The following is a 26802-nucleotide window of genomic DNA, read 5'->3' on the forward strand; positions in this document are numbered from 1 at the left end:
ATAATATGGCTATAAGAAAATAGCCAATTTTCAGGTCAATAATTAAGAAGTTCCAATCAACTGAAAACTTTATGAATTAACGTAAAGGGAATGTGTGTCTATATTATCTCAAAGAACTGTGAAAAGGGTGGTTCCAATGGCCAAAAAAATCTCCAAAGATCACAGCTGGAGAATTGCAGAAGTTAGTTGCGTCTTGGGGTCAGAAAGTCTCCAAAACTACAATATGACATCCCCTACATCAACACAAGTTATTTGGAAGGGTTTCAAGAAAAAAGCCTCTACTTTGATCCAAAAACAAACTTAACCATTTTCAGTTTGCCAGACATTACTGGAATGTCAAATGCTATAGGGTTCTATGGTTAGATAAAACCAAAATAGAGCTTTTTGGCAATAAACACCAGAGGTGGTTTGGCTCACACAGAGAGGTAGCTATATGGAAAAGTACCTCATGCCCACAGTTAAGTATTGTGGTGGGTATTTAATGATTTGGGGATATTTTTCTGCCAGAGGACCTAGAAATTTTGTTAGGATACATGGCATCACATACCAACATATATTAAATGAACATCTGACCTGACTGCCTCAGTCAGAAACCTTAAAACGGGCCCTGTTTGGATCTTCCAGCGGGGCAATGATCCAAAACTTACATCACCAAAAATGGTTTCCTGACCATAATCAAGCTCTCACAATAGCCATCCCAGTCCCCTAACTTGAACCCAATAGAAAACCTGTGGGATGAACTGAAGAGGAACGTTGACCTTGCAAATTTGAAGTATTGACTAAAAGGGTGCCAATATTTGTGCAATTTATTTTTAAAATAAACCTGTGTTGTGTTTGCAAATGTTTGATATCCATGAGAGCAAAGTATTTTGTGTATTTTGGGAAGACATTTTCCACAGCCTTCTTTGCTTATATGTACCAATGGTGACAATATTTGTGGAGGACACTGTATATGTATCGTTATCTCATGTGTGCACAGAACGTATTAATGATTGCACCACAGTATTGAGGCTCATCATAGTGTGTGATTAATCTTGTGAGAACCTGAAAGCTTTAAACTAAATACTTTGATGTTCCTCTAAATACGTACAGGTATATATGGGACTTTTTATACATTTTGGTAATTGTAATTACTAATGAAATAATAATAATGATAATATGTGAAATTGTCTTAAGGAAAATTAAAGTAAACATTTTAATTTGTTAAAATGGTATTTAAGAGAAAGTATATTATTACTTCATTATTCGTAAACTATTTAAAATAATACAAAATCATACTATTAGAAAAAAAAAATATAATACACTTTTTACCTGTTTTAAGAGGCTTAGAAAGTGGTTGTCAACTATACACATGTACGGAACCGCTATGTAATATTTTCCTAAACATTTAAGTTTAAATTAAGCATGTATATTAAGCACGAGTACACATTAAACCTAGGATTTTATGGCAGCTAATATTGATATTTCCGTTTTCTAGATGTAAATGGCAAGATGCATACTAATATATTTTCACAACAGCCAAACAATTTTTATACATGTATTCCGCTGTCATCAAGCAATTACTATTCTATTAATTCATTTTCTAATCCAAATAATTTGTCTCATGAGGGTATTAGCTTGTGTCTCTTGTTTAATGTATATCTACAGTAAGCAGTTCGGAACAGAATTTATTAAAATGTTTACATATTTAAGCTCTGTATAGTTTCGACTCTATTATTCATTGTTTACCAGATTACCACATTTTTTCAAAAGATTTAAGCCATGACTTTAATCATGTGTCCTGTAAAATACCACCTAGAAAAATACTGATTATCCGATTACATTATTTGCATTGGATTTGCTATTTTACGGTTAACTTCAGCTGTTTTCACTTCATCACTAAGGCATGTTTCTCAGTGTGTCTAAGCTTAACTATCTTCGATTAATCTTTCAGTTTGTGTTAACATTTGGACCTAACAAATTCTAATCTAGCTTTATTCTTGATACTGTCAAATTTGTGTAAAGCAAATGATTTTGGTAGAGGAGAATGTCTGTTCAATTTATCTGATGGACAAAATATCAGATGGACAGTAAGCAAGGAATTCTAGGACTCTTCTAGGAATCTTTTTTATATTATTTTATATTTTATTAACTTGCCTTTTTTTATTTTATAGAAAATATTGAAATACTTTATTGACACATGCAGAATTTATTTAAATTAGCATTTCTATGACGATGCTGGAATTCAAGAGTGAATTGCCCTGTTCTCCTAACTTAATAGGCCTGGCGCATCAGTGAATGAGGCTTTTTTCCATTCCACAGCATGTAAACTTACAGAAAACAACACACTGTTTGTTGCGTGAGAGAAACAAAAAGCATTGCTGGCCCAAATCTAAATACAAAATCCCCAATTTAGCCATTACATTTTTCCAGGCCAAGCCTATGCTTTCTGTCATGAATGACAGATGCCTTTTCAAATATTTAACCTCCCCATATTTTCCAGATCGCAGGCACGCAAAGGGGCTGAACACATGCCCTTATAAAACGAATGCAAGAACAAAACACATGGCATAGCCGGCACTATTTAAAACAGCTCCAGTTTAACTTTACCAGATGTATCGGGTGACAGTTGTGTAAAACTGCAGTACTTGAAGAAGACAAAGAAAAGTGGCAGGCAGACAAAAAAAATGAAGGGTGCAGTTATGTCTTCATTTCAGGCAGAAATTGTAAAACATTTTTTCGGAATTCTCGTTTTGCCTAATAATAAAAAGATTGTAGCACTAAAATGTAAATTGTGAAAGTACAGATGTATTCATCTATGCTCTTTCCCTATAAATGACCTAAATATACATTTATATACCAAAATAGGTTTTCACAAAAACACTCAAGTTTGAGAAAAGGAAAAGTTAATTGAAACACACAAAAAATATTCCATGGTACACGTTACTAGTCCAGGGCACCATGACAAGATAACAATGACACATATGAGATATGTTTAAATATTTTAGTTGATAAACTTGATAAAGACCTCATCGTGAGGTCGAACCGTTGTTGTTCATCTCTTCCAATAAATCTGCCTGATGGAACCCATGAGTGCCTGGAGCCTTTTTCTATTTTAAATATTTTAGTTGCCATTTTATAGGTTTACTCACATCTTCTAAATAGGTTTTTGAGGAAACAAACAATCCTTTAAAAATACGTCTAGTAAACCATCTAGTGTCAAACTACATAAAGTCTCTTTCCTACTTAAGAAGAAGATAATTAATAGCTGCTTACAACATGATTGTTTTTTTATATTTATATAAAATCTCCATGAAATTGGGAGGGGGAAAAATAATACAGAACCGAAAGGCTTTTTTTTTTTCGTACAACCTATTTGGCAGAAGGTTTTCCACATTCTTACCCTCTGAGTGCTGAAGGGTTAAAGGAATATTCTTCTGAAGGAAAATACAGTTTACTTTGTGCACTGAGAATCAGGTATTCCTATGCAAAGCAATGTGTTTTGTTATAGAAGCCATTCTTAACCATTTTATTGCTGGACTGTAGTTCCCTTAGACATGACTGTGATGAGAGATTTGTTCAGGAAGTGAAGAACTGCTGTATAGAGGCTACAGTAACAGTTTTTTGGCAGAACAATACAAAATCCCAGCTAATCGGCTTGTAAATGCTGTTTAAATTATCTGGTAACCCTTACAGGACAAATTCATATTGCAAAGGATCAGAAGTAGTGAAGATCAATAACGCTCATTGTTTATATTTATATGGCCACAGAATTTTAAATACCCAATTGTGGGCATATCATAGCGCCAAAGAGCATGCTTAGGGGCAGGGGCATTTGGCTTTGAAGCCATGTTTGACTCACTGAATCCTACAATGTGCGTATTTGTATTAAGATTGGTCATCCAGCTTCATAAACAAATGACACTGCTCAAAACAATCAGATGAACTGAAAGGAATGCACTTACACACAGATCTGTTTTTCTCATACTTTATATGTTACCAGAAATATATTTTCTGAAAATTGCATCCATTAAATTACTTATCCGAAATACAAATGTAAGGTCTAAATAAGAGCAGACCAACTAGTTCTTGAAGCAGGAATTTGGTGGATAGGTATTCCTTAACCGCTTTATGACACATGAGCTTTTTTGCTATTTTTAGCATATATTTCTTCACCCATGATTCCCCATTTCAATGCTTAATGTACCCAAAAAATGATATATTGTTTTTTTCAAGGGTAGATGGGGCTTTCTCTTCATATTACTTTTTTTGTATAGTCTTTCATTTAGTTTCCATTAAACAAAAACCCCTGATTTATGTTCAAAAACATCAATAATACGCCACATGGATATTTTTTCTTAAATGTTTACATACTACACTATTTTATTAGTTTATCCCCTTGGATTGGGGAGAAAAAAAAGTTTTTTTTTAAGATATATTGGAGGTGAAGTTAGTTTCCTTATTTGTTTTCATTATCTGTTATTTATTTTACCTTTTTATTTTTATTATTTTTTTTTAACTTTTGCAATTTTTTTTTACATGCAATTTTGTTTCTGGCGGTGCCAGGACTGAAACGGTAGGCAGAGAATGCCCAAACAGAAGTTCAGGCATTCTCCATTATACCGGTGTTACCAGGGTCACACCAAGCTCCATTACACTAACCTGGGAGACCCCGGGCAGTCGAGCTATCTCCTGTATAATCTGTCATCAAGGGTATGTTTTAGAGGACCTAATAGTTTAGTACATCCTTTGTCGGCCTAGGCCAGAATACATTGTTGCTGAAGGGTCTTAATCAGGCACCACTATGAACAAAATTGATAATAGGGTATGGGCGGTGGTATTCAGTTGCATAAAATACAGCTAAATTTCATTTATGGAAATAGCATAGTTAAATGGCAGTGTGTATAATGCATAATATAAAGATATAACATGCGGTACTGACCCTTCAAGGGGAATTAAGGTCACTACACATAGTACATGCTGTCTTAGGTGAACATGAAAGACAAGTTGGCAAATGTGGAAAACATTGTGCTAATGAGCAGACTTGAGTTTTCTCCGTGAATGCCACTACAAATGAACAGCATTTGATGGACTGGGAGAGGATTAGAGACGTTATACCCCACTAGTATTTTTGGAAAATCGTGGAAAGTTCCAATTATGTGAAACAACTAAACCAGTGGAAATGTCTGAATAATTATATAATGCCTCAACAAGGATGCCTTTTGAACTAAAAAGAACAATGTCTGCTGACACGCACGACAATGCAGCAAGTTTGGGGATGTGTGGATGGGTGAGAGGAAGAGTCTGTGTGTGTGCGGAGCAAAGCAGGGTGAAGTGGAAGGAAACCTGTGCTCAAATATTAATATCAAAGCAAATTGTTAGAAGGCATGAAAGGACAGGAAAAAAGCACATTAGCCTTTGGCCCTTGTCTTAGAAAGAACATGGTTGCTTTAATGATTATAATGGTCAACAGATGTAGAAATATTTAGCGATTTCAACGAAATGGAACTTTCTATCAAGGGGGTGAAAAAATTCCTAAAACCATAAAACAAATAAACTGTAGTATTTCCAAATAGTTTGATTAAATTTAAGATCTGTGTTTTAGAAATGGAAGACATTTCTAATGTTAAATCATTGCTGGGTTGTGGATTTATTCCAGGAATAGAACAAATTGACCATACATAATCAAAAGGCATTCATAGCTGTCATATCTTTTTTCCCTTCTGCTAAACTGTATGTTTCTAGCATGCCAACCCCCCATATGTAACTAAAGCACCCAAGAAAATTTCTTAATCAGTTATTTTTTTAATGATCAGTTATCTATCCATTGTCTTTTCTATCATCATTCAAACCTCTAAGTCACTTTGCCTGGTTAATTTAGGTGTTGATATCCCCTGCCTCCAAGGAACTTCATACTTTACAAGCTGACTCACAAATCTCAAGATGTTTTAGGGTAAGAATGTTCCTGCCACATGTCAAAGTCAGTTTCTGGATGTTGAGAAAGAGACCCAAAATAAATAAAACAAATGTTGTGGATCACAAGTTGTACAGGGAAAGGTTTATAAGCTTCAACTGACATGGCCCTCATACTAACCAGGGTACTCAACAGATCTTGACTAGCCATCAGGCACCCTGGTGCACCACTCAAGCAGCTGATCGAAGGCTTTGGAAAGCATGCTGGATACATAGGCCTGTACACTGCAATAGTCTAGCCAAATTTGAGTATATTACTGCGTGTAAGAATACGAGTGTGTGTGTTTAAGTAAGTATGTTACCATGAGTGTAAATATGTTACTCTGAGTTAATGTATGCGTCGGTATGTTAGTATATTACCATGTATGTGTTTGTAAATATGTTACTGTGTGCATGTAAGTATGTTAGTATGTTACTGTGTTTGTAAGTGACTGTGTGTAAGTATGTTACTGTCTGTTAGCATGTGTCTAAGTATGTTACTATGTTTGTGTAGGGGGAGCTTTTACTTGTTAAGAAAGTAAATGGGATACGCCAGTAAGTAATATGTTCTTGATGGGCTTACCCCATAGGGTTTTTACTAGCAAACTCTGTTTGCCCCCCCCTTCCGAGTAGTTGCAGACACAGGTTGCAAAGGGCAGTCTGCCCTATTATGCCATTAAGGGGCATTATTTTGGTGCTGTCCTGTGCAATCCACCCAGTGACCAAAGTCACCCTAAACCTATCACCAGAGAAGAATATTAATTTTGAAGTTTTACATTCCTAGTAAGCAATACATGTCTTACACACCTGGGCTTTGCAGGGTACAGCAGAATTATTAATAATTTAGCCTTCATAAGTTCTTTCCACTGTCCCTGAAAAGTAAGACGTCTGAACTTCACATAGCACCCCATTTAAAGTTAAGCAGAAAAAACAGAATCCATGAATATTCATGTGAAAAAGCAGATGGTTAAATGCATCCAGTTAGATTTTCCATTCCACTGGGTAAAACACAATATTAAATATCTAAATGTTAACACCACTGACCAACGATGAAGGAAATTACACCGATCAAACACATAATTATGGTGCAGATGGCATAATTAGCATACTGATGGATTGGCCATACTATAAGTCATACCATGTAGAATACATTTGCATACTGAATGAGTTTGCATAGCACATATATTAGCGGTTATTACTGTTGATTGAAAAATTGGATTATATTTAACTATGGGGCTAGGACCCGAAAAGGTGTCAACTGTAAGTCCCATCAACCTCAACTTTACATTGCGTTGTTGAAGTGGCAAGAGTAGGCACATCCTAATAATGGGAGATGCATTTTTTTATTTGTCCAAAAAAATAGAGGCTAATACTCACAATAGCTGTAATAATTGTCACTTCTGCTGCAATAATTATTAACCTCAGTGAGTGCAAACAGCAAACAATCTGCCTTCAATAGTTTATTTATAAGATATTATTTATAAGCCAATAATCAAGAAGGAGAATGTCAGCTGCATTCTGACATATCATCTTCTTAAATTAATTAAATACACATTTTGTATTACATCCACCTTTAAAACGTGCTATAACATTTATCATGTGGGCATTTTTCACTCAGCTGATAAATGCATAGTTTGGCAACAAAGCCAATTTAAGATATTAAAATTTGCATATGTTGTACAGAAGGCTGGGGGAATTAACTATTAAAGGCTTATTTCATTAGGATCTTGCATAATTGATGCTTCTCGTTCCAAATCTAAGAACTTTCACTCAATGTTCATGTGTTGTAAACTAAGATGGTAAAAAAAAAATTTACATTAAGCTGGCCAAATATTAAGCAGCGCCATCAAGCTGCCAACAACCCTTCATCACTATGGCTAGCAAGACCTTCCAAATCCCTTGAAATGTAATTCAAGTGAATGCTTTCCTGCTGAGCAGAAACATTCATTTGTTAGTTCTTGTACCCACATTGTGCCAATTATAGTCACTTGCAATACTTGTTTAAGTTTGTATCTGTTCAAAAATCTGTGTTTTTGGACAAATACAAATTTTCAATTTGGCAGGAAAGCCGAAAAATTTAAAATGGCTTTCAAGTGTTTTATTTGCTTGACAAGTATTGCATGTCTACAGGTTGCTAAGTTGCACATGGAGGTTTTCAACACTTTCTCGAAGCACAGCTTGTTGCCACTTCTGGATTCTGGACATTAAAGGTCAAGGAATACATTTTTATAGTCAAACCTTAATGCGGTTATCTCACATAGATTGCCCACAAAACACCACAGTTCAACAGGGTTTCAGTCAGCCTGGAAAATCATCTTAGCGCCTCAAATAATAAAATAATAACATTACACAAAATTGGGAGTCGAGGCTGAGGGAGGTCAACTTGCATTCTTCAAGCTATCTTGGCACTTTCACTTCTATTGCTAAAAGAACGACTGGGGTGGTGGAAGTCATCATTTACAGATAATTTCCAAGTATTGCTAGGTTCTACTTACTAAAAGGTGAGCAAATGCAATTCAGCAGTTTAGTAGTTTGTAGTCGTTGGACAAAAAATTGGTTGGATTGCTTCATCCTTCCTGAAAGGGTTAATGCACATTTTTAACCCCCCTTTCTAGAGAGAGAGATGTTGGGATATTTTTAAATTATATGATACCCGTATCCCTCAGGATACAGGATGAGAGTTGAAGAGGGTGTGGGTATTATGGTATACCATAATAGCAACATTTCAGCTCCGAAAATTGAAATACATATTATCTCTAATTTGCTTGACCACTGCATCCAAATATTGCATAATCTATAGCCAATGATAATCCTTCAATTATTTTTTACTGAACATTTAATCTGCTTTTTGCAAATGCTCTTGTGAGTTGTTTTAATAAGCTCACATAATCACCAGTGGTTAAGCAGAGACAGTCTATATACTGTATATACAATATATGGACAAAAGTAGTGGGACACATGACCATTACACCAACAGGGAATTTTTTGGCTATAACAGCTTCCACTCTTCTAGGAAGGCTTTCCACAAGATGTTAAAGTGTTTGCGTGGGAACTTTTGCTCATTCATCCAGTAGAGCATTTGTGAGGTCAGGCAACGATGTTGGAAGAGAAGGCCTGACTCGTAATCTCTGTTCCAGTTCATCTGAAAGGTGTTAGATGGGGTTGAGGTGAGGACACTGTGTAGCCAGTCAAGTTCTTCCACTCCAAACCCATCCAAGCATGTCTTTATGGACCTTGCTTTGTGCACTGGGGCACAGTCTTCCTGGAATAGAAAAGAGCCTTCTACAAACAGTTCCCAGAACGTTTCCCAATATATGTTGGTATGCTAAAGCATAAATATTTCCTTTCACTGAAAGTAAGGGGCCCAACCACTGAAAAACAGCCCCATACCATTATCCCTCCTTCACCAAACTTTAGAGTTGGCACAATGCAGTCAGGTAGTTAACGTTCTACTAGCATCCACCAAACCCAGACTCGTCCATTAGACTGTCAAACATAGAAGCGTGACCCCGCTCTGTGACTTTATGTGGCCATTCTGCTGTTCCTAAAGGCAGTAATACCACATACTGACAGTGGAATATGTAGCAATGATGAAATTTCATGAACTGACTTATTACAAATGTGGTGTCCTATAACAGTACCACACGTAAATTCACTGAGCTCACATAACAAATGTTTATAAATGCAGACTGCATGGCTAGGTGCTTGATATTATAAACCTGTGGCAATGTGTCTGATTGTAACACCTAAATTGAATAACTGAATAATTTGTCCCAATACTTTTGTCCATAGAGCGTGTAGGGTTTAGGTCTGGAGACATGCTTGGCCAGTCCCTCACCTTTACCCTCAGCTTCTTTAGCAAGGAAGTGGTCGTCTTGGAGGTGTGTTTGGGGTTGATATCCCCTCCGAAGGGAGGGGATAATGTTCTGCTTCAGTATCTCTCAATGAACTGTAGCTCTTCAGTGCCGGCAGCACTCATGTAGGCCCAGACCATGACACTCCCACCACCATGCTTGACTGTAGGCAATACACACTTGTCTTTGTACTCCTCACCTGGTTGCAGCCACATACGTTTGACACCATCTGAACCAAATACATTTATCTTGGTCTGATCGGACCACAGGACATGGTTCCAGTAATCCATGTTCTTAGTCTGCTTGTCTTCAGCAAACTGCAGGTTTTCTTGTGCATCATCTTTAGACAGCCATGCAGACCAATTTGATGCATTGTGCAGCGTATGGTCTGAGCACTGACAGGCTGACCCCCCACCCCTTCAACCTCTGCAGTAATGCTGGCAGTACTCATACGTCTATTTCCCAAAGACAACCTCTGGATATGACGTTGAGCACGTGCACTCAACTTCTTTGGTCGACCATGACGAGGCCTGTTCTGAGTGGAACCTGTCCTGTGGAACCGCTGTATGGTCTTGCCCACTATGCTGCAGCTCAGTTTCAGGGTTTTAGCAATCTTCTTATAGCCTAGGCCATCTTTATGTAGAGCAACAATTCTTTTTTTCAGATCCTCAGAGAGTTCTTTGCCATGAGGTGCCATGTTGAACTTCCAATAACCAGTCACATAACACCGGGGAGGGGAAATGGCTAATTGGGCCCAATTTGGACATTTCCACTTAGGAGTGTACTCACTTCTGTTGCCATGGGTTAGACATTAATGGTTGTGTGTTGAGTTATTTTGATGTACACTGTTATACAGGCTGTACACTCACTACTTTACATTGTAGCAGAGTGTCATTTCTTCAGTGTTGTCACATGAAAATATGTAATAAAATATTTACAAACATGTGAGGGGTGTACTCACTTTTGTAAGATACTGTATATAATTATATATAATATCACACATTTCAGTCCATGTGTAATCATTTTCCTTGTCATTTTATATAACCAATACAATCCTATTATGTGTCAGCAGGAGAATAAAAATGTTTGCTGGCAACAGTCCGTGTAGTTCTCTGGGTTTGCTTTACAGTGGTGAGAAGTGATAGAGATTATCACAGCACATGGATTAGCTCCAACAGCATCCTTCCTCTGGCCAGAAGATGCGAAACTATTTGAGATTTACATAGGAGGATTAGAATTTTCTGATTTTCTCCCACATAACATAATTTATCATAAAACAATGCAAATTATTATTTTAAATCATAATAAGTGATAACTAAAGAACTTACCTGATGAAAGCCCAAATAGTCTAATATTGTAGATGAAGCATAGAATATCATGCCTTCTGTACTCACAACCAGAGCGAATCCATTTAGGGACTATGGAAGAACAAAACAGGATATGCAAGAGTTAATTTCAATTACTAGTAAAGGAAGAAAATGTGTAATATCCTCACTTTTAATTGACAACATTCAGGTTGCTAATGGTTATTTTAGTCCTGGAATTTATTGCTTTTGGAAGATCAAGAAAAGACCTTTTTAAGTAGAGTATCATGGACTGACAAAACACTTTTAATAAGCTGCATCTGGAAAACATTAAAACTCAAAGAAAACAGACAAGTGGGAAAATTGTGTCCATGACTATACAGTAACGAGTGTGAAACTAAAATAGCAGGGAATTGTATAGGAAAGTGAACACAATTATTGCATCCTTCCACATATAATGTGTCCTTGGCCTTGTCATAGGAGGCTCACAAGGATGTTTGGTGCCCAGGTAGGCCCTCATGACATTGTATACCAATGAATTCTATAATTATTTATTAACAGTCATGTAAAAGGTGGTTATCATATCACTGAATTATTTTGTGCACATTTTAGATATTGTGTGTAACCACAAATAAGTTCTACTTTCACCCTATGCGCTACTGCATCTTCTGTATCTTCTGATACACTACTTCACTTGGATCCAAAAGAAGATACACACAACAGGGCATTTTATACCAGTCATGTATGTGCCAGTTGGGAGACATTCAACTGGAAATACTTACAGTAATGTCTGCTAGATTAAAAAAAAAATCTTGTATACTTTTTGTATCTCTCTTGTACATGGGTTATTGGAACAATCAAATATCAAATTTATATTTCCGTTGATACATCAAGTTGCACAGCTGGTTCTCCTCTTTTTTGTGAACATATTAACTTCCAGATCTCAAAATAGAGGCATCTATTCTGTAATACTGTAATTTCAGTATCTCAGTATTTACAAATACAAAAGTATTCTCCCCTTTGTGATAAAGTGACCAAACCTAAAAATTTGGTACCATTTTTTAAAAGCATATTTAATGTCTGGTCCTTAAATGTTTTGCACTGGGGCACAGTCATGCTGGAATACAAAAGGGCCTTCCCCAAACTGTTCCCACACAGAGGGAAGCATAGCATTGTCCAAAGTGTCTTGGTAAGTCCCCTTTAGCATTCCAATGCTGTGCGTCCAACTTTGTGGGAACAGTTTGGGGAAGGCCATTTTCTATTCTAGCATGGCTGTGCCCCAGTGCACAATGCATGGTCCATGAAGCCATAGTTGGATGGTTTAGTGTGGAAGAACTTGACTGGCCGCACACAACCCTGGCCTCAACCTCATCAAACCATCACCTTTGGGATGAACTGGAACGGAGATTGCGAGCCAGGCCTTCTCGTCCAACATCAGTGCCTGACCTCACAAATGCTCTGCTGGATAAATGGGCAAATCTTGTGGAAAGCATTGTTATAGCGGCCGGGGGAGGGGGGCAACTACATATTAATGTCTATGTATTTAGAATGTGATGTATTTCTCCTTTGGATGTCACACTGGCATTTAACCTCATGAAATCACATTTAGAATGTACTAATAATACTTATTATCCATCTACTGTATTAATCTCAACATCATAAGCACAACATCTTCTTTCACATCAGGAAGACAAAAACCTCAAATCACATTTCTTAAATGAATAAAGAAAAGGTTTGATTGCCAAAAATCTGATAATTCTATAAGAAATCATAGCTTTTGGTAAATATGATACATCCATTTTTATGCATCATCCTCTAACTCATACTGTCACTTGCCAAATTAAATGCTAGCAATAAAGAAGAAAACAGTACAGAGGAAAAGATGTGCAAATGGTCCCTGATGCAATTATTTAATTACCCCCCACACTAGCACTCAGCATGCGTAATCCACTGTGATATAATCTAATGACAGACCAATCTCCCCTCTATTGGCAGTAGCTAGCATCACCTTACACTTACTACATTACATTTACTGTGTCTGAATGCCAGAACAAAAGTTTGGCATTTACTTCCTGCAATGTCACTGTCAACATCATGGGAAACACTGATCCTCAGAATAGAGACCCTAAAGGGTCCGGCTCTGATCAGAAATGCAGGGCTGCAAAGCCTTGTATCCTAATCACTATGCATTCAGCAGGCAGGGAGATCAGAATGACAAATTCTTCCTTAAAAAAACTGAAAGAAAAATAATGAATAAAATGTGCTAGATTACGCAGTCTATGCCTGGAGCTAAACCACCAGAAACACCATGTTGCAAATGATTGGGGAGGACCAAGCTTTGAAATGTTCTGTTCTGTTCAAAGAACTGAAATGTAATGCAAAGGTATAGGTAGATTTGCCAACATTTGTAGATCTAATCAGTGTTAAGTCACATGTAGTATGGTTGGAGGCTTGGCATGAGGGCATGGCTTTACCAAAGTGACTTTGTGACTTGGATGTAGCTACTGTATCTATGTAAGGGAGTAAGGCATTTAGAAGAAAATGTTTATGTATTTTTTTTTGCATAATTTAAATTATAAATACATTTTCCAATGTTTCTTTAAAAGTTGTACTTTTGTGACTTCTAGGTCCATAGAGCACTGGATACACATGTAGCCCTGGAAACATTATGAGCTGCTTTAAAAGAGGTTCATCAGAGAAGGAAATATGGATTTGAGTCACAAAAAGATACTATCCATCCTAATATGAAGCACTTGGGAGGTAATGTCTATGCACAACAGCCCATCGAAACCAGAGGCAAAAAAACTATTGGTTGATCAGGATTCCCATTGCACTTCTGCTTAATGGGGCAGTTACTAGAGAGATCTTTGGTCGCTAGGGTGACCACATGTCCCGGATTGCCTGGGACAGTCCCGCAATGGGTCCCGGGCAGCCTCAATCCGGGACAATGCATTGTCCCGGAATGAGGAGTCTGAGTGAAGGAGGTCTCAGCCAATCAGGAGAGACTTCTCAACTATCCTGATTGCCTGAGAATTCAGAAGCCTCTCCTGATAGGCTGAGTTATATATGTAATATCGTATTTGCGCGATTAAAAGACGATCCCCCCCAAGTTTTAATATTAATTTAGGAAAAAAAGAAAAAGCCTAATATAAGACTACTCTATAGGAAAAAAGTTTTTCTAGTAAATATTGATTCACATGTAAAAAATGTTTCATATTTAATAAAATTATGACGTTTTATTTCCTTTTATTTGCCAATCTGCCCCAGTTATGCACACCTGCTCCCCAGATATGCCTTATATGCCACTCTGCCCCCCAGATATGCCTTTTAACCCCTATTTGCATCACATGACCTTCTGGTGCTCCACCATAGAAGCCCCGGTGAAAGTACGGACAGCAACGGAGGTTGTCTTTGCACATTGAACAGACCTCCTCCGGCTGCCGGAGAGGAGGATCCCCTGCAGCGCTGCGGGGGATCTGGATCTTAGTCTTATAGTCAGACCTCTATTTGAGGTCTGATTAGATGAAGACCTCGAATATAAGATGATGGTTATTTTTCAGAGCATTTCCTCTGAAAAATACTTGTCTTATAATTGAGCAAATATGGTATATATATATATATATATATATATATATATATATATATATACCTTTCCACTTAGGAGTGTACTCACTTTTGTTGCCAAGGTTTAGACATTAATGGCTGTGTGTTGAGTTATTTTGAGGGGACAGCAAATTTACACTGTTATACAGGCTGTACACTCACTACTTTACATTGTAGCAGAGTGTCATTTCTTCAGTTTTTCACAAGAAAAGATATAATAAAATATTTACAAAAATGTGAGGGGTGTACTCACTTTTGTGAGATACTGTATATACACCCACAAATGTCTAGAATGTGTCTGGAATATGGACTAATTGTCAGTCAATCCAGATCACATCAAGCACCAATCCTGTAGACAAAATAGTATTAGGCTTTGTATAATGAATGGAGAATGTCACTGGAATATTTCCATTTGGCATGCTTTATGACAACGAAAATAAATACGAAATGTATTACAATAACTGCACTAATAAAGAATGAAGGATTTAATATGACACAGAACCCTGATTATTAGTTGATGGATCCAAATATGTCAAAACACAGTTATCAACTAGTTTTCCACAGTAAAAACAATTGTATACCATATACATACACATGTTGTACAGTATATACGTATACGAATATATAGTTTCTAAAGGGAGAAAGGGGGATTGGTGTCTCAACCACAAACACACAAATTAATTTCTCTGAATTATGCTGTCCAATGCATTTTGATCAATGCATGTCCCTATTGCTGGAAGAAACTTGGAATGCAAACACTTTTTTTTGAGACATATTATCACTGTAAACCTGAATTTATTTTCAGATAGGTATTAACTACTGCCATTAACGTTTTTCCCTGTAATTAAAGTCAATCCTGTATTTGGAATGGATATCACATACCTGCTGTCGACTTTGAATATTCCAATATCTATACATCTGCCAACAATTTGGTTGGCGCTACATAAGCATAAAAATGCATCAATGATATATTTAACAGTCAAAAGTTTACATATGCATTCTTTCATATTTTGATGCGTGGGTGCATATTATATACAGGTGCAAAGCATATGTCTTTCAGTTCTTCCTACTTTAAGTCCAAGCCAGTGTTTCTCAATCTTTTCCAATCAAGTACTCCAAGGAGTACTGATAGTCGAAGTTACCATACTATATACAACAGAACAAGAGATCTAGTTTATGAAAATGCAACCATTGTTTTCAAATAAGAAATATCAGATATTGTTTTAAAATAAGTAAAACAGATATATAAAACAAATGGACTGGGAATGTAGACTGCAACGTTTTTTCTATGCTTAGTAAAAGGTGTCTCTGACAAATCTAGGTATTCCTTCTACATTCTTAGGCTATACCATAGCATTTGTTATTTTAGATTCACGTTTTATCAGGAAGCTGACTGTAACACTGTGTGACAGCGTTTATTGATATAATTATAATGGATAACTATTCCATAATTCCAACTGCTAAATGGCTTTGATCACACTACAGAAATGTCTCTGACATGCGATCCGGGGGGAACTCGCTCCAGACAGCACTTGAAATACGATGAGGGGGAATTAGTCAAATATGCCTAGAATGTTTGTTTGTTTTTCTTTCTTTCAAAATTCTCCATATAGTTTTTAATTTCTCGTATTAAAAGATCCTCCTTTTTCTTCTAATTTTACAGACTTGGCTTTTAAATATTGGATTACATTCTTGTTTAATATGTATATCCAATTATGTAAAGTCACGAAAGCTGCACCTGCTACTTACACTCAACACAATTAAGCCTGCAACGGTAAAAGCTTCTACTGTACTCCTTTACCAACTAGTTTGTGAATGATACACAAGGAATAAATAAAGAGATTATTATGGTTCATAAATGTCAATCTAACTTTTCTTACAAGGCATGGAATCTTGATTTTCAAGCCATATCACATGATGTGTACCTAAAGTTAACATATCCAATAGTTCTGGACATTGGCAAGACAATTTATTTATTCCAAAGCTTGATGCCTACAAAACCTTTGACTTTTTCACCCAAAGGGTAAACACATGGGAAAATGGTATAACGGGCTCTAAGGGAAAGAATACAATATTTTGGAAATGTACAAGCAAATATTATATAATTAATGGGTGGTAAATACAACATATTGTTTGTAGCACATAAAATACTGTTCTCTAATTATTTTTAAAAAGGAATATTTTCTACCATAATACTTTATACTATAGTATTTTAAAAAATATATTATTTATTATAAAAGAGGATTATTCCACTGCATTTCCCATGAATTTTACAGTAGGAAGACAAGGCATAATAAATGAGTGACATATTTAAGCACACAGTAGCAGATGTGCAACAGGCCTGGATTTGTTGGAACGTATTGTTAATTGCTGCAGAAACTGAATGTAAATGCTTCATAGAACAGTATTGTTCAGCCAATGACACTGTATTGATTAAAATGTGGCAGGTGTTTAGGACTCTGGTGCCTTAAAGGGAAACCGTCACATGTGGGATCATTTCAAATCCTTTGTAATTTGTATAGCCAAATTAAAAATATATATATATATCTATTATGAAAAAATATTTTCATTATCCATTTGTTCCCCCTTTTTAACCCTATCATTTCTATAAATTACCTTTATTGTTTGCTGTAAATGGGAGCATCCATCGTTTTAAATTGCTGCCTACAATACATTTAGGAATTGCTCCTTCGGTAACTCCCTTGAATCATGCTTTATCTTAAAGTAAGGGGCATCTGCATGAATTTTCTTGCCTATTGTTTTTCCAGAGGTGTATGTTATCAGAGTAATCAGAGGGGATAAATATCTGAATAAATTAAAAGCAAAACACTAAAATAAAAAAATACACATGTTTTAGAAGGATGCCAGTGTTGATTTCAATTATGTTTTGTCTCGGACTACCATAACTAGCATAAATAAAATCATTTATTAAAGGTTCACTCCAGTCTCTCTTATTTTGTATGTTTTTAATCTTTTGAATGGGGTGGGTACATTTTATTACACGTTATAATAAATTAATGCTTTATTGTTGCAGAAGACCAGAGAGTGCTTGTTTTTTGTGCAAACCTCTTTTACTATTTTTGCTATTCTATTCTACACATATATATGTGTGTGTGTGTGATGTGTGTGTAATTTGTCTCCACATATGACCCATGAAGATCATAGTATTAAAAATATCACAGGGTAGGCATACATACAAGAGGTTGAATTCTATAATCATATACTGGTAGTAGAAAAAACTCTTGGTAAAAAATAAGTCCATAAGTAGAGCAATCTTTTTGCATCCCTGGTAGGCTAGGTTTCCACGTGGGTTTTTGTCCTGTGTTTTTTTCTTGATGAAAAAATGCCAGGAAAAACACCAAGAAAACTGCCACTGCATTTTCCTGCGTTTTGGCGTTTTTTTTTGGCGTTTTAGCCTTTCTGTGAAAATTGCTTTTTTGACCTTAGGCAGTTTTTCCAGCCTTTACACGTTAGAATTGTCACCCAGCTAAAAGGGATTAGGATAAATGGCAAGTATCTGCCCCCTCCTGATGTCATTTTCTTAGTAGAGTTCTACTTAAACGCCCCGGCGGACCCTTTTGTCTCTTTTCTGTGGTTTGTAAGGCATGCTTTATTCCGAATGTCTTCTCCTCTAGAAAGATTGGCCCCAAATGATGGTGCAAATTGTTTGCTGTTGCTTTTGGCACGCAGGATCCAGTTAATTTGTCGGGTATGTTTGTTTGTAATGGCATGTTTGTTCCAAATGGTGTAAAATTCAATATGAACTTTGTTTTGTGTGAAACTGTTTGTTTCCAGCCTATTTCTCGTAGGACACACAGATACTGGGTCCATCCTCTGCATTGTAACTGTGGAAAAAACGCCATAAAAAACGCCAAGGCAATAAACCCACTTGGCTTTTTCATGGCGTTTTTTCTCTCCCATAGACTTCTATTGGAGAAAAGCGCCAAGATTTCCTTGCAAAAAACGCCAGAATGTCAACATGCTGCGATTTTGAAAAACTGCCACAGAGCCCAAAAAAGCAGAAAAAACGCCAAAGAGGACTGAAAAAACGCCAAACAGAAAAACGCCAAGTGGAAATGGCATTGTGCGATTTCCTATTGAAGAACAGCTAACATCTGGCTGCAGCGTTTTTTCACAAAAAAAACGCTGTGTGGCTGAATTGGCGTTTTTATGGGTGTTTTTAGCAAAAAAAAACCCAAGTGGAAACCTAGCTGTACACCTGCTTTTTGTGGAAAGTTTTCAGCAATCTCTTTTAGTAAATTTTTTATTATTTACATATTACAATTCTACATTAATGAGCAGCTGTGGGATTCTCCATCTTCCTCCAGAAGCTACAGCCATACTGTATCTGCCATATCCATGTCCAATGAAAACCCCTAGGCATATCATTCTACATAATACATGCCCAGGGACAGCAGTTCTGCCAATTTCCAAGATAGATAAAAAAAAAACATGTCCATGTTTTAAACTATAAAATGTAATTGGCTTGTGGCTAGAATACAAAAGATGAATGCGTTTTATTTGTAGAACTCAATTTGTAATCTATTTTTATGTTAGTTAGATAAACATTGTGAGTTTTAGAGCTGTAAACCCTGTGTTCCCCTCCAAATATTTTGACTCTTCCTCAAAAAGGATCTGAAGAATTTTTTTTCCATAATGTAATATTTTCAGACAGTCACATATTAGTCATATCATATATCTTAGCCCAAACTACTAAACAAACACCCTGAAAACTTTATTGTTGTAAACAATAGCATGGTTCACTCTTAATCACGCAGACCCTGGAGATTTGATCAAAAAAGTCTATGGAGCAAAGGATTTCATCAGACAATCAGGTCTTCATTAGCATTGCCATAAGCAGTCAGCTCAACGAACTTTACGCAGGGAAAGTCACCCAAAATATCACATGATGGACAACAATGGCAGCACAAGGAGAATGGGAACATGCAAAGTGCATCACAAATCACACACACAGGCTAGGTACAAGCAAGCACAGGCTTTGTGTGTTTAAGACTCTCTAATAATGTGGTGTTTTGTTATGTTACTCTCCTCATTGTATCCTCTTCACAGTACATATAGTACATATAGTGTATATATAGTACATATAGTATATTTTGTACTATTAAATATTTCCTTTCTGGGATAACCAGCAGTCAAGACAAGCTGCTACAACTAAATTCAATACTTTTATATATATATTTGTCTAGGCCTAGAAACTATATAAATCCAGAATTTAGATGTTATGTAAAAGCCTTAATTGGCAAATAAAAAGCACACTGGGTCCCCTTGTGCATTTATTCTTAGGTGGCTCTGCCTCAAGACTATGAAGATGGCACTTCAGTTTCCCTGGAACACAACTTTCATGATGCACAACCTGACAAAATTTTTTTTTTAGCTATTTCTGAATCCAAAAATGATTTTCATAAAAACAATTTTAGGCAATGAAACAGTGAACTAAACAGCCTTCTAAATCATAGGTCATCAGAAAAAAAAGATGCCAAAATTCTTCAGAAATATTCAACCACTCCACCAAGTCTGGCAGCTCATAAATCTTTTTATGAGACACTATTCAGTTATCTAGTATGATAGTAATCAATTCCATCCTTTGTATGCAGAGCTCTAGTTAGTTTTTAAGTCTCAAGTGGTACAAAGTAACGTGCACCTCCCTTGGCACACCTTCGAAATCAGGATGTGGTATATAAAACACATATGCATTCAGACTTTTTTTTTGCCTAATCTGATAAAATACTTATTTGTCCCAGATGGACAAAAGTAACCCTGCAGTTGATGTCCTAGGACTAGGTAATAATCACCCTCTGCTCTCAACTGCAAATGTGAAACGGTTATAGTTATGGAAAGGTTATGAAGAAGACTTTATCTTAGTTCTGTATATGTGTCTGTTAAATGAGCCACATTATTCACATCATGGGCCACTATAGGAAGAACAATTAAACTTCCAATTTTCTTTTATTTAACTTTTTTACCGACCTGCAATTTCTAGCTTCTAGACAACCTATAATTTCATCCATTCTTACTAGTTGTCCCAGTTGTAACCATACCTCCCCTTTGAGGTGTGGTGGTTGTAAGATATAATTCTACATGGAATACATTGATTTGAAGAAATTGTACCACTATTTGAAAGCTTAGTGTTAATTTTTTATATATAGCCACCTGGGTGTCCAGATTAGCAAAACAACTAGACAGTATTTACACAACGGCATCTTTGTGTAACTTTTCATTTGCTATTTTAGAATTTATTATGAATGTGGGATAGTGTGTAGGAGTACGTTGGCTGCAATAATACAGGGGCACTTGGCTAGACTTGGTCCCCCCTACACCCTGCATCAAGTTGTGTGGTACCAACCTTCTCTTTGAAAGGTCATGAACAAGGTGTCTAAACAAACGACTTACCTCAATAACCATTATAACAATAATTTCAGTTATTAAAGCTCTACATTGTTAAAGTAGACCCTAGGCCTCATACCTGGCACTTAGTTCTTTTTTGCACCAAATAAAACTTGTCATCTGGATATTCCTATTAAATAGCCTTTTCCCTAAACTTCGTGCCGAGTTCCAAGCAGTCACTTTCATTGTTTGTGCCTTTTTTTCATGCAATGTTTATAATGACAATGCTGCCTTTAGATCTTTTGTTCTCTTTCCACCTCTGAAGAACAACAAGCCCAGTGTTGGAAAACATTGCATGTCATATCTTCCTAAACAGCAACAGACGTACACTTTCAGTGGCACGAGCGATTTGCTAAGTGAAGTGTAATAGCAGCGAGAAGCCTACTGTACACAAAGAAAAGCTCTGAATTATTAATAGGCCGTAGTTAAGGAAATGATAGCATTCTACCACTCACTTCTAGTAGGAGCTCTCCTTCTGGCATGGCAGTCCCACTGGAGCGGTTGTCTTCTTTTATTGCGTGACCGACCGGCTGGCACGGCTGCTTCTTGGAGTGCTGTTCCTCAATTGCTGTTAAACAAGGTGAGCGAGAGAACGATAAGTAACAGAACTGATCGGCATGATAGGTTCAGTGAAGTGTTACACTTCGAGGTCACCGAAAGAGCAGCATGCAATTTTCATATCTCACAGCCTGAGGCGTCACTTTGTTTTTGTATCATTTGGCAAGTGTTTAAAGGCATCACTTAGATGTGTATTTGCATGAGATATCCCATAATCCTTTGTAACGGACCACAACTATTCTCCTATTTATTTACCCTGTGGTTTTACATTGTATTTAATTCAGCAATGCAATTCTCGCACTTATTCCTAAAACTCACTTATGTCATTTTTATAGTGACTTTTATCCATAATACTAATGAAGAATGTAACAAGATATATTCCAATAAGTTCTAAATCCATTATTGATTATTATCTAAAAAGAGAAAAAATATTGTTTCTTTAACACGTCCACTATAATAACAGAAAAACAAAATAAAAATTCAAATAATTTGGTAACATTTAGAGACCTGCGTTCCATTATTTACACCAGGATTTGAGGCCCAAAACGCTTTTTTTAAATAATTTTTTGAGTAATGCATGATGTGAGGCATCCAGTCGCTTGCCATGTGCAAAGCACTGTGCGCAACTCGTAAAAACAAGATTCACAGGGGTATGTGTTACATGTCAACGAAGTCTGAGTCTATACACAGGTTACCTACCAAAGACCTTTGGTTTTATTATAGGTATGTGCAGAGTAGACACTTTTATCAAAAGGATTGAAGTCCCCAAGTCCAAGGTAAGTTGCTCAATATTAAAGTTTATTCTTTATAAACCAGTGAATCAAATGGGAGAAAAACAGCTTAACGCGTTTCACACTTAACTCAGCGCTTACTCATAAGCTTGTAACCATAAGTATATTTAATAGCTGGTCTATAATATGCTAAAGCTCTAAGGCCTTCCCCATAAATCTTGCTCCAAACCCATTTTACTTGCAACCTCGCTGTACCATAACAAAATATCCACTTTCTGCGATGTCATCTAAGGCTGTCCCATCTACAGATCCCTATAGCCCTTTAGCCTCTAAATGCTAATCAGAGCTAGGTCTTACCTTCTTCGACAGTTGGAAGCTAAACATTAACTTTGTATTCTCTCCAAAATCTGAATCCTATATCATCTAAAACTGTCCTGCACCTAAATTAATTGAGATTTTCACCAACTGCTGAAGGTTAGCGGAATAAAGTATATAGGTTCTAACTCTGACAAGATTTTCTACTTGAGCTCTTCCTCGCATTGTTACAAGAAGCAGTCCAAGTTCTTCAAACAGGGCTAGTCCAATTTGCGAGACGGGAGATTAGTGGGGTCATTTTACGTTATTCTATAGAAGTGGCTCGACAGATTGCACCGTGTAAGAGCAGGGGTCATGTTAGGTTCCAGGTAAGAGTGTGGATGTGTGCCCATGGGCACATATATTGTGTGGGGGTCCACTTGACTTTAAATGGAGTACTGGCTGAATGGCAGAACTAATTACTGAAAACTGAATATGATACAGTTATATTGAATCTGATTTATTTCCAGTTTAGTCAACTAAGAATCTATGCTGTCTACCCCTGAATCTGACTATGCTTCTGGTTTACCCTTCTGTACCTTCTGTGAGATCTTGACAGATACCTTGTTCTACCATAATTTTGAAGTATGCCAATATGTCGCCAATTGGTAGATGCATTTTTGGCATTTATTTGTTCCAATTCATGATTGCCAGTAAGGATATGGTTATTTTAATAATCCTGTCAGTGTTTCCTATCCAAATCTAAATTATTGAATAGGGTGCTACCACTGGTGATTCCTTTCCTGACTTCAGTGATGCAGTGCAAGGCATAGATCCCATACATTTGAAAAGCTCCATGGAAATAAGTATTTGTACCAGAAATATATCGGTATATGGTGTGTCCAAGTAGTGGTTTGCTATGTAACTAACAGACTGTGCCAGCCTGAGGAAGTGTCTGTACATTTCTGCTAGTGTGGTATAGTGGTTTACATGTTAGCTGTAAAACAAACTTGTGGGTTTCACTTAGGCTTTTAGATCATTATGTGGTAAATGTGTCATCCTCCTCTTTTCCAAAACACATAAAAAACATTATATATAATAACAAATAGCCCTGCACTCCTACCTAAACATAAATAAGGTGACAAATACTAGATTCCTAGTTCAAAAAACATGGTGCCCGGTGCTTGGCTGATTATATAAATCAAATCTAACAAAATATGCCAGTTGGCAACACCTGTCAGATTTATTTGCAAGTGCAATGCAGCTTAATTTGTCTTTATCTTGTGCTCCAGCGATAGGTAAAAGTCACTGGACTTGATTATAATATTGGGTACATATATATTTTAGCTCTTGCTGTAAAAATGAAACCTTAAATGAACACGACAGCCATTATATGCGGTTTAACAAATCTCCTGACATGTTGTATATGTTGTATATATGACCTACAATCCCAAGGGAAAATGGAGTCTTTGGCTCAAGTTGATTCTGTATATTAGCACAATACAGAAAAAAGACATTAACTTACAGAAGCGTTCAGGATCTCAAAGGTCTCTACATCAAATAGATGGAATTGCAGTATATTAAAGATGCAGAAAGCTTGTATCCACAAGAAGAAAAAGGGCGAAGATAATGAGGGCATTGATACTTGGACTACAGTATAATGGCATAGTGGAGGACTGGTGACAGCAAATCAACAGACATGCCATTACAGTCAATCTGCACAATCAAAAGAAACACACACTGCATTTTATTTGGCATGAGGTTCTTCTGGATGGGGACATCTTTGGATGATTGTGGTTGATAGACATAGTGGTTTGGACAGTGAGCCAGATTATAATATATGACAAGTGGGAGTATTGTTGTGGAGTTATAGTGGTCTTTTTGTCATATGCCACAATGCAGAGTTACGTTAATTTAGTGACATTTGTTAAGGTCATGCTGCCAACAACCTGGATTCAACAGACTCAGCGCTCATGGAATACACAAAGAAAGATCTTCACACCACACAGTGGAAACATTAAACTGTGTGTAGTAGTTGGTGGAAATCCCTGCCTGACTTTATTCTGTATTTAACAATCAGGGTCAATGCTAAGAGATTAAGACTATTCTATTCTGCTGTCTACACTTCTCAAGGAGCTCACAGTCAGCTAGTTTAGAAAGTCCACAGACATGAACATATTAGACGAAGGGGAATCAGGTAAGAGTCAATGTGCACATTGTAGTTTTTAATTGTATTTTTTGGCGCTGATTCCTTGCTTTGTTGTGTAAATCTCTCTCTATATATAGAAGTTTTTGCCAATGCTATCGTACATTATTGTATACAGCATTGTATTTTATGATCCAGTTTATTTTTTTTCCCATGGGACTTCCCTCTTTAAGAATTCCTATTTGGTACCTGTGTTTTGGCCAGCCATATTTTTGGGCTATTTACTCCCAAGTATTGTTAAAAAATGTGACTTTGCGATAGACTTATACTGCAAGTATTATGTACAACATGGAAAAACTGCCCATAAACCAGGTAATATTTCACTCTATGTCACTGTTTTATTACAATAAGACAAACTAAACAATGTGATTCCAATTCAGCAAAAACTAATTTGAGCCGAACCTACTAAAAATGTAAGTAATGATTCAGGACTCTAATACTGTGTCCATTTAATGTTACCATAATATTTGGCAAGATTCCTTGACTGGGGAGTAAAATGATTATGGTAATATTGCAAAACTATGTTTACGTTTAAGCAGAACGTAAAACAATATGCCCAAAATATTTTATAGTATTTGTGTTATTTTTTTTTACTAAATAAAAACTGCATGATTTTACAATGAGAGGCCTGCCACTGCTAAACAGAACTTCTGTACATTGATGACGCATATCTAGAAATACTTTTGTAGATGTCCATTGTAATCTGGTTATATACATATATATATATATATATATATATATATATATATATATATATATATATATATATATATATATATACACAGATATACACATATATATTAAAAATGTGCCCAATAACTTATGGCTGACAAAGTCATGTGTCAGAGACTTGGGAAAGTGTTTTATTGATGTATTTAAAATGTGGGGGTAAAATGCATTAACAGATACACCATCTGTGGCTATGATTCAAATTAACATTTTTGTTCTTCAGATCATTTTCTCCTGCGTCAGGCATCAATACGTCCACAGTGGAGTATCTTCTCAACTACCTCTATATCATTACCCTGAAGGGAATGGCTGTGCCATACTGTCTTTCCACATATGTTTAACAAGGTGACCTGAGATACCTCAAAATGTCTGACATGTATGCCATGGTATTAAAGTTTATAACTAGATTGGCAGATACTTGTTGGAAGATTGTATAACTGTCATGGAACCTGAGAACCAGTGTGATCTATACATACAGGGAGAGAACCCATAACATCAAGGGAATGCAAACGTAAAGGAGTTGCTGTTTAAGCGTGTTTAGAGCACCATTTGAGACCTACAGGTGTTGTCAGCTAGAGACTCCAGCAATGTTCTCTTGTAGAGGTCAAAGCAATCTGAGGAGCAGCAGAAGACATTCTGTACGGCTATTTGATCAATAAGAAGTTATGTTATTGGTTATACATGAAATAAAGCTTGTCAGTGTTTAGTACCAAGTTGGAAGCCTGTGCAAATATACTTTTGTATGTAATATATAGGTGTATAGGGTCTTATCAAGACTCAATAAGGGTTGGAAAAATCAGAACGTAACAGGGGGGACAAGATGAATCCCTTGGTGATGCCATTTTCAAAGACTCGTCCTGGTTGGATGCTGTAGTCCTAAACTTTTTATTTATGTTTTTTAAAAATAATTTTGCTGGAGTAAAATATAGTAGAATACAACATGTTTTTTAACTAGAGACTGTTCATCTGTTCTGTATGTAGCTGGAAGATCTTTTTTCTGAACATTGCCGTGGTACACGTTGTTATATCATACATGTTCTGTTTCACACCAGGGAATAAGATGTAATCGTCTGGAGAACTTTTACCACAATCAGAGAAAAATAAATCTTTGTAGCTCTGAGAATAATTGTCCACGCTTGACTCACATGGGTTCTCTAACATTACATGATGCAGAGAGATTTTTTACA

General features: G+C 36.4%; 1 protein-coding gene across 2 annotated transcripts in view; it reads right to left on the reverse strand.

Annotated features, from left to right (window-relative positions):
* AHRR (aryl hydrocarbon receptor repressor) overlaps nucleotides 1-26802 on the reverse strand; it is a 118364-nt gene that overhangs the window by 31715 nt on the left and 59847 nt on the right. For both annotated transcript variants that reach the window (XM_053467487.1, XM_053467486.1), the window contains exons 4-5: nucleotides 21553-21665; nucleotides 11114-11203 (exon numbers count right to left, since the gene is read on the reverse strand). In XM_053467487.1, coding sequence (XP_053323462.1) covers nucleotides 11114-11203; nucleotides 21553-21665 — 203 coding nt within the window. The remainder of the gene's footprint in view (nucleotides 1-11113; nucleotides 11204-21552; nucleotides 21666-26802) is intronic.

This window comes from Spea bombifrons, chromosome 5, assembly GCF_027358695.1.
Source record: "Spea bombifrons isolate aSpeBom1 chromosome 5, aSpeBom1.2.pri, whole genome shotgun sequence".
Lineage (NCBI taxonomy): Eukaryota > Metazoa > Chordata > Amphibia > Anura > Pelobatidae > Spea > Spea bombifrons.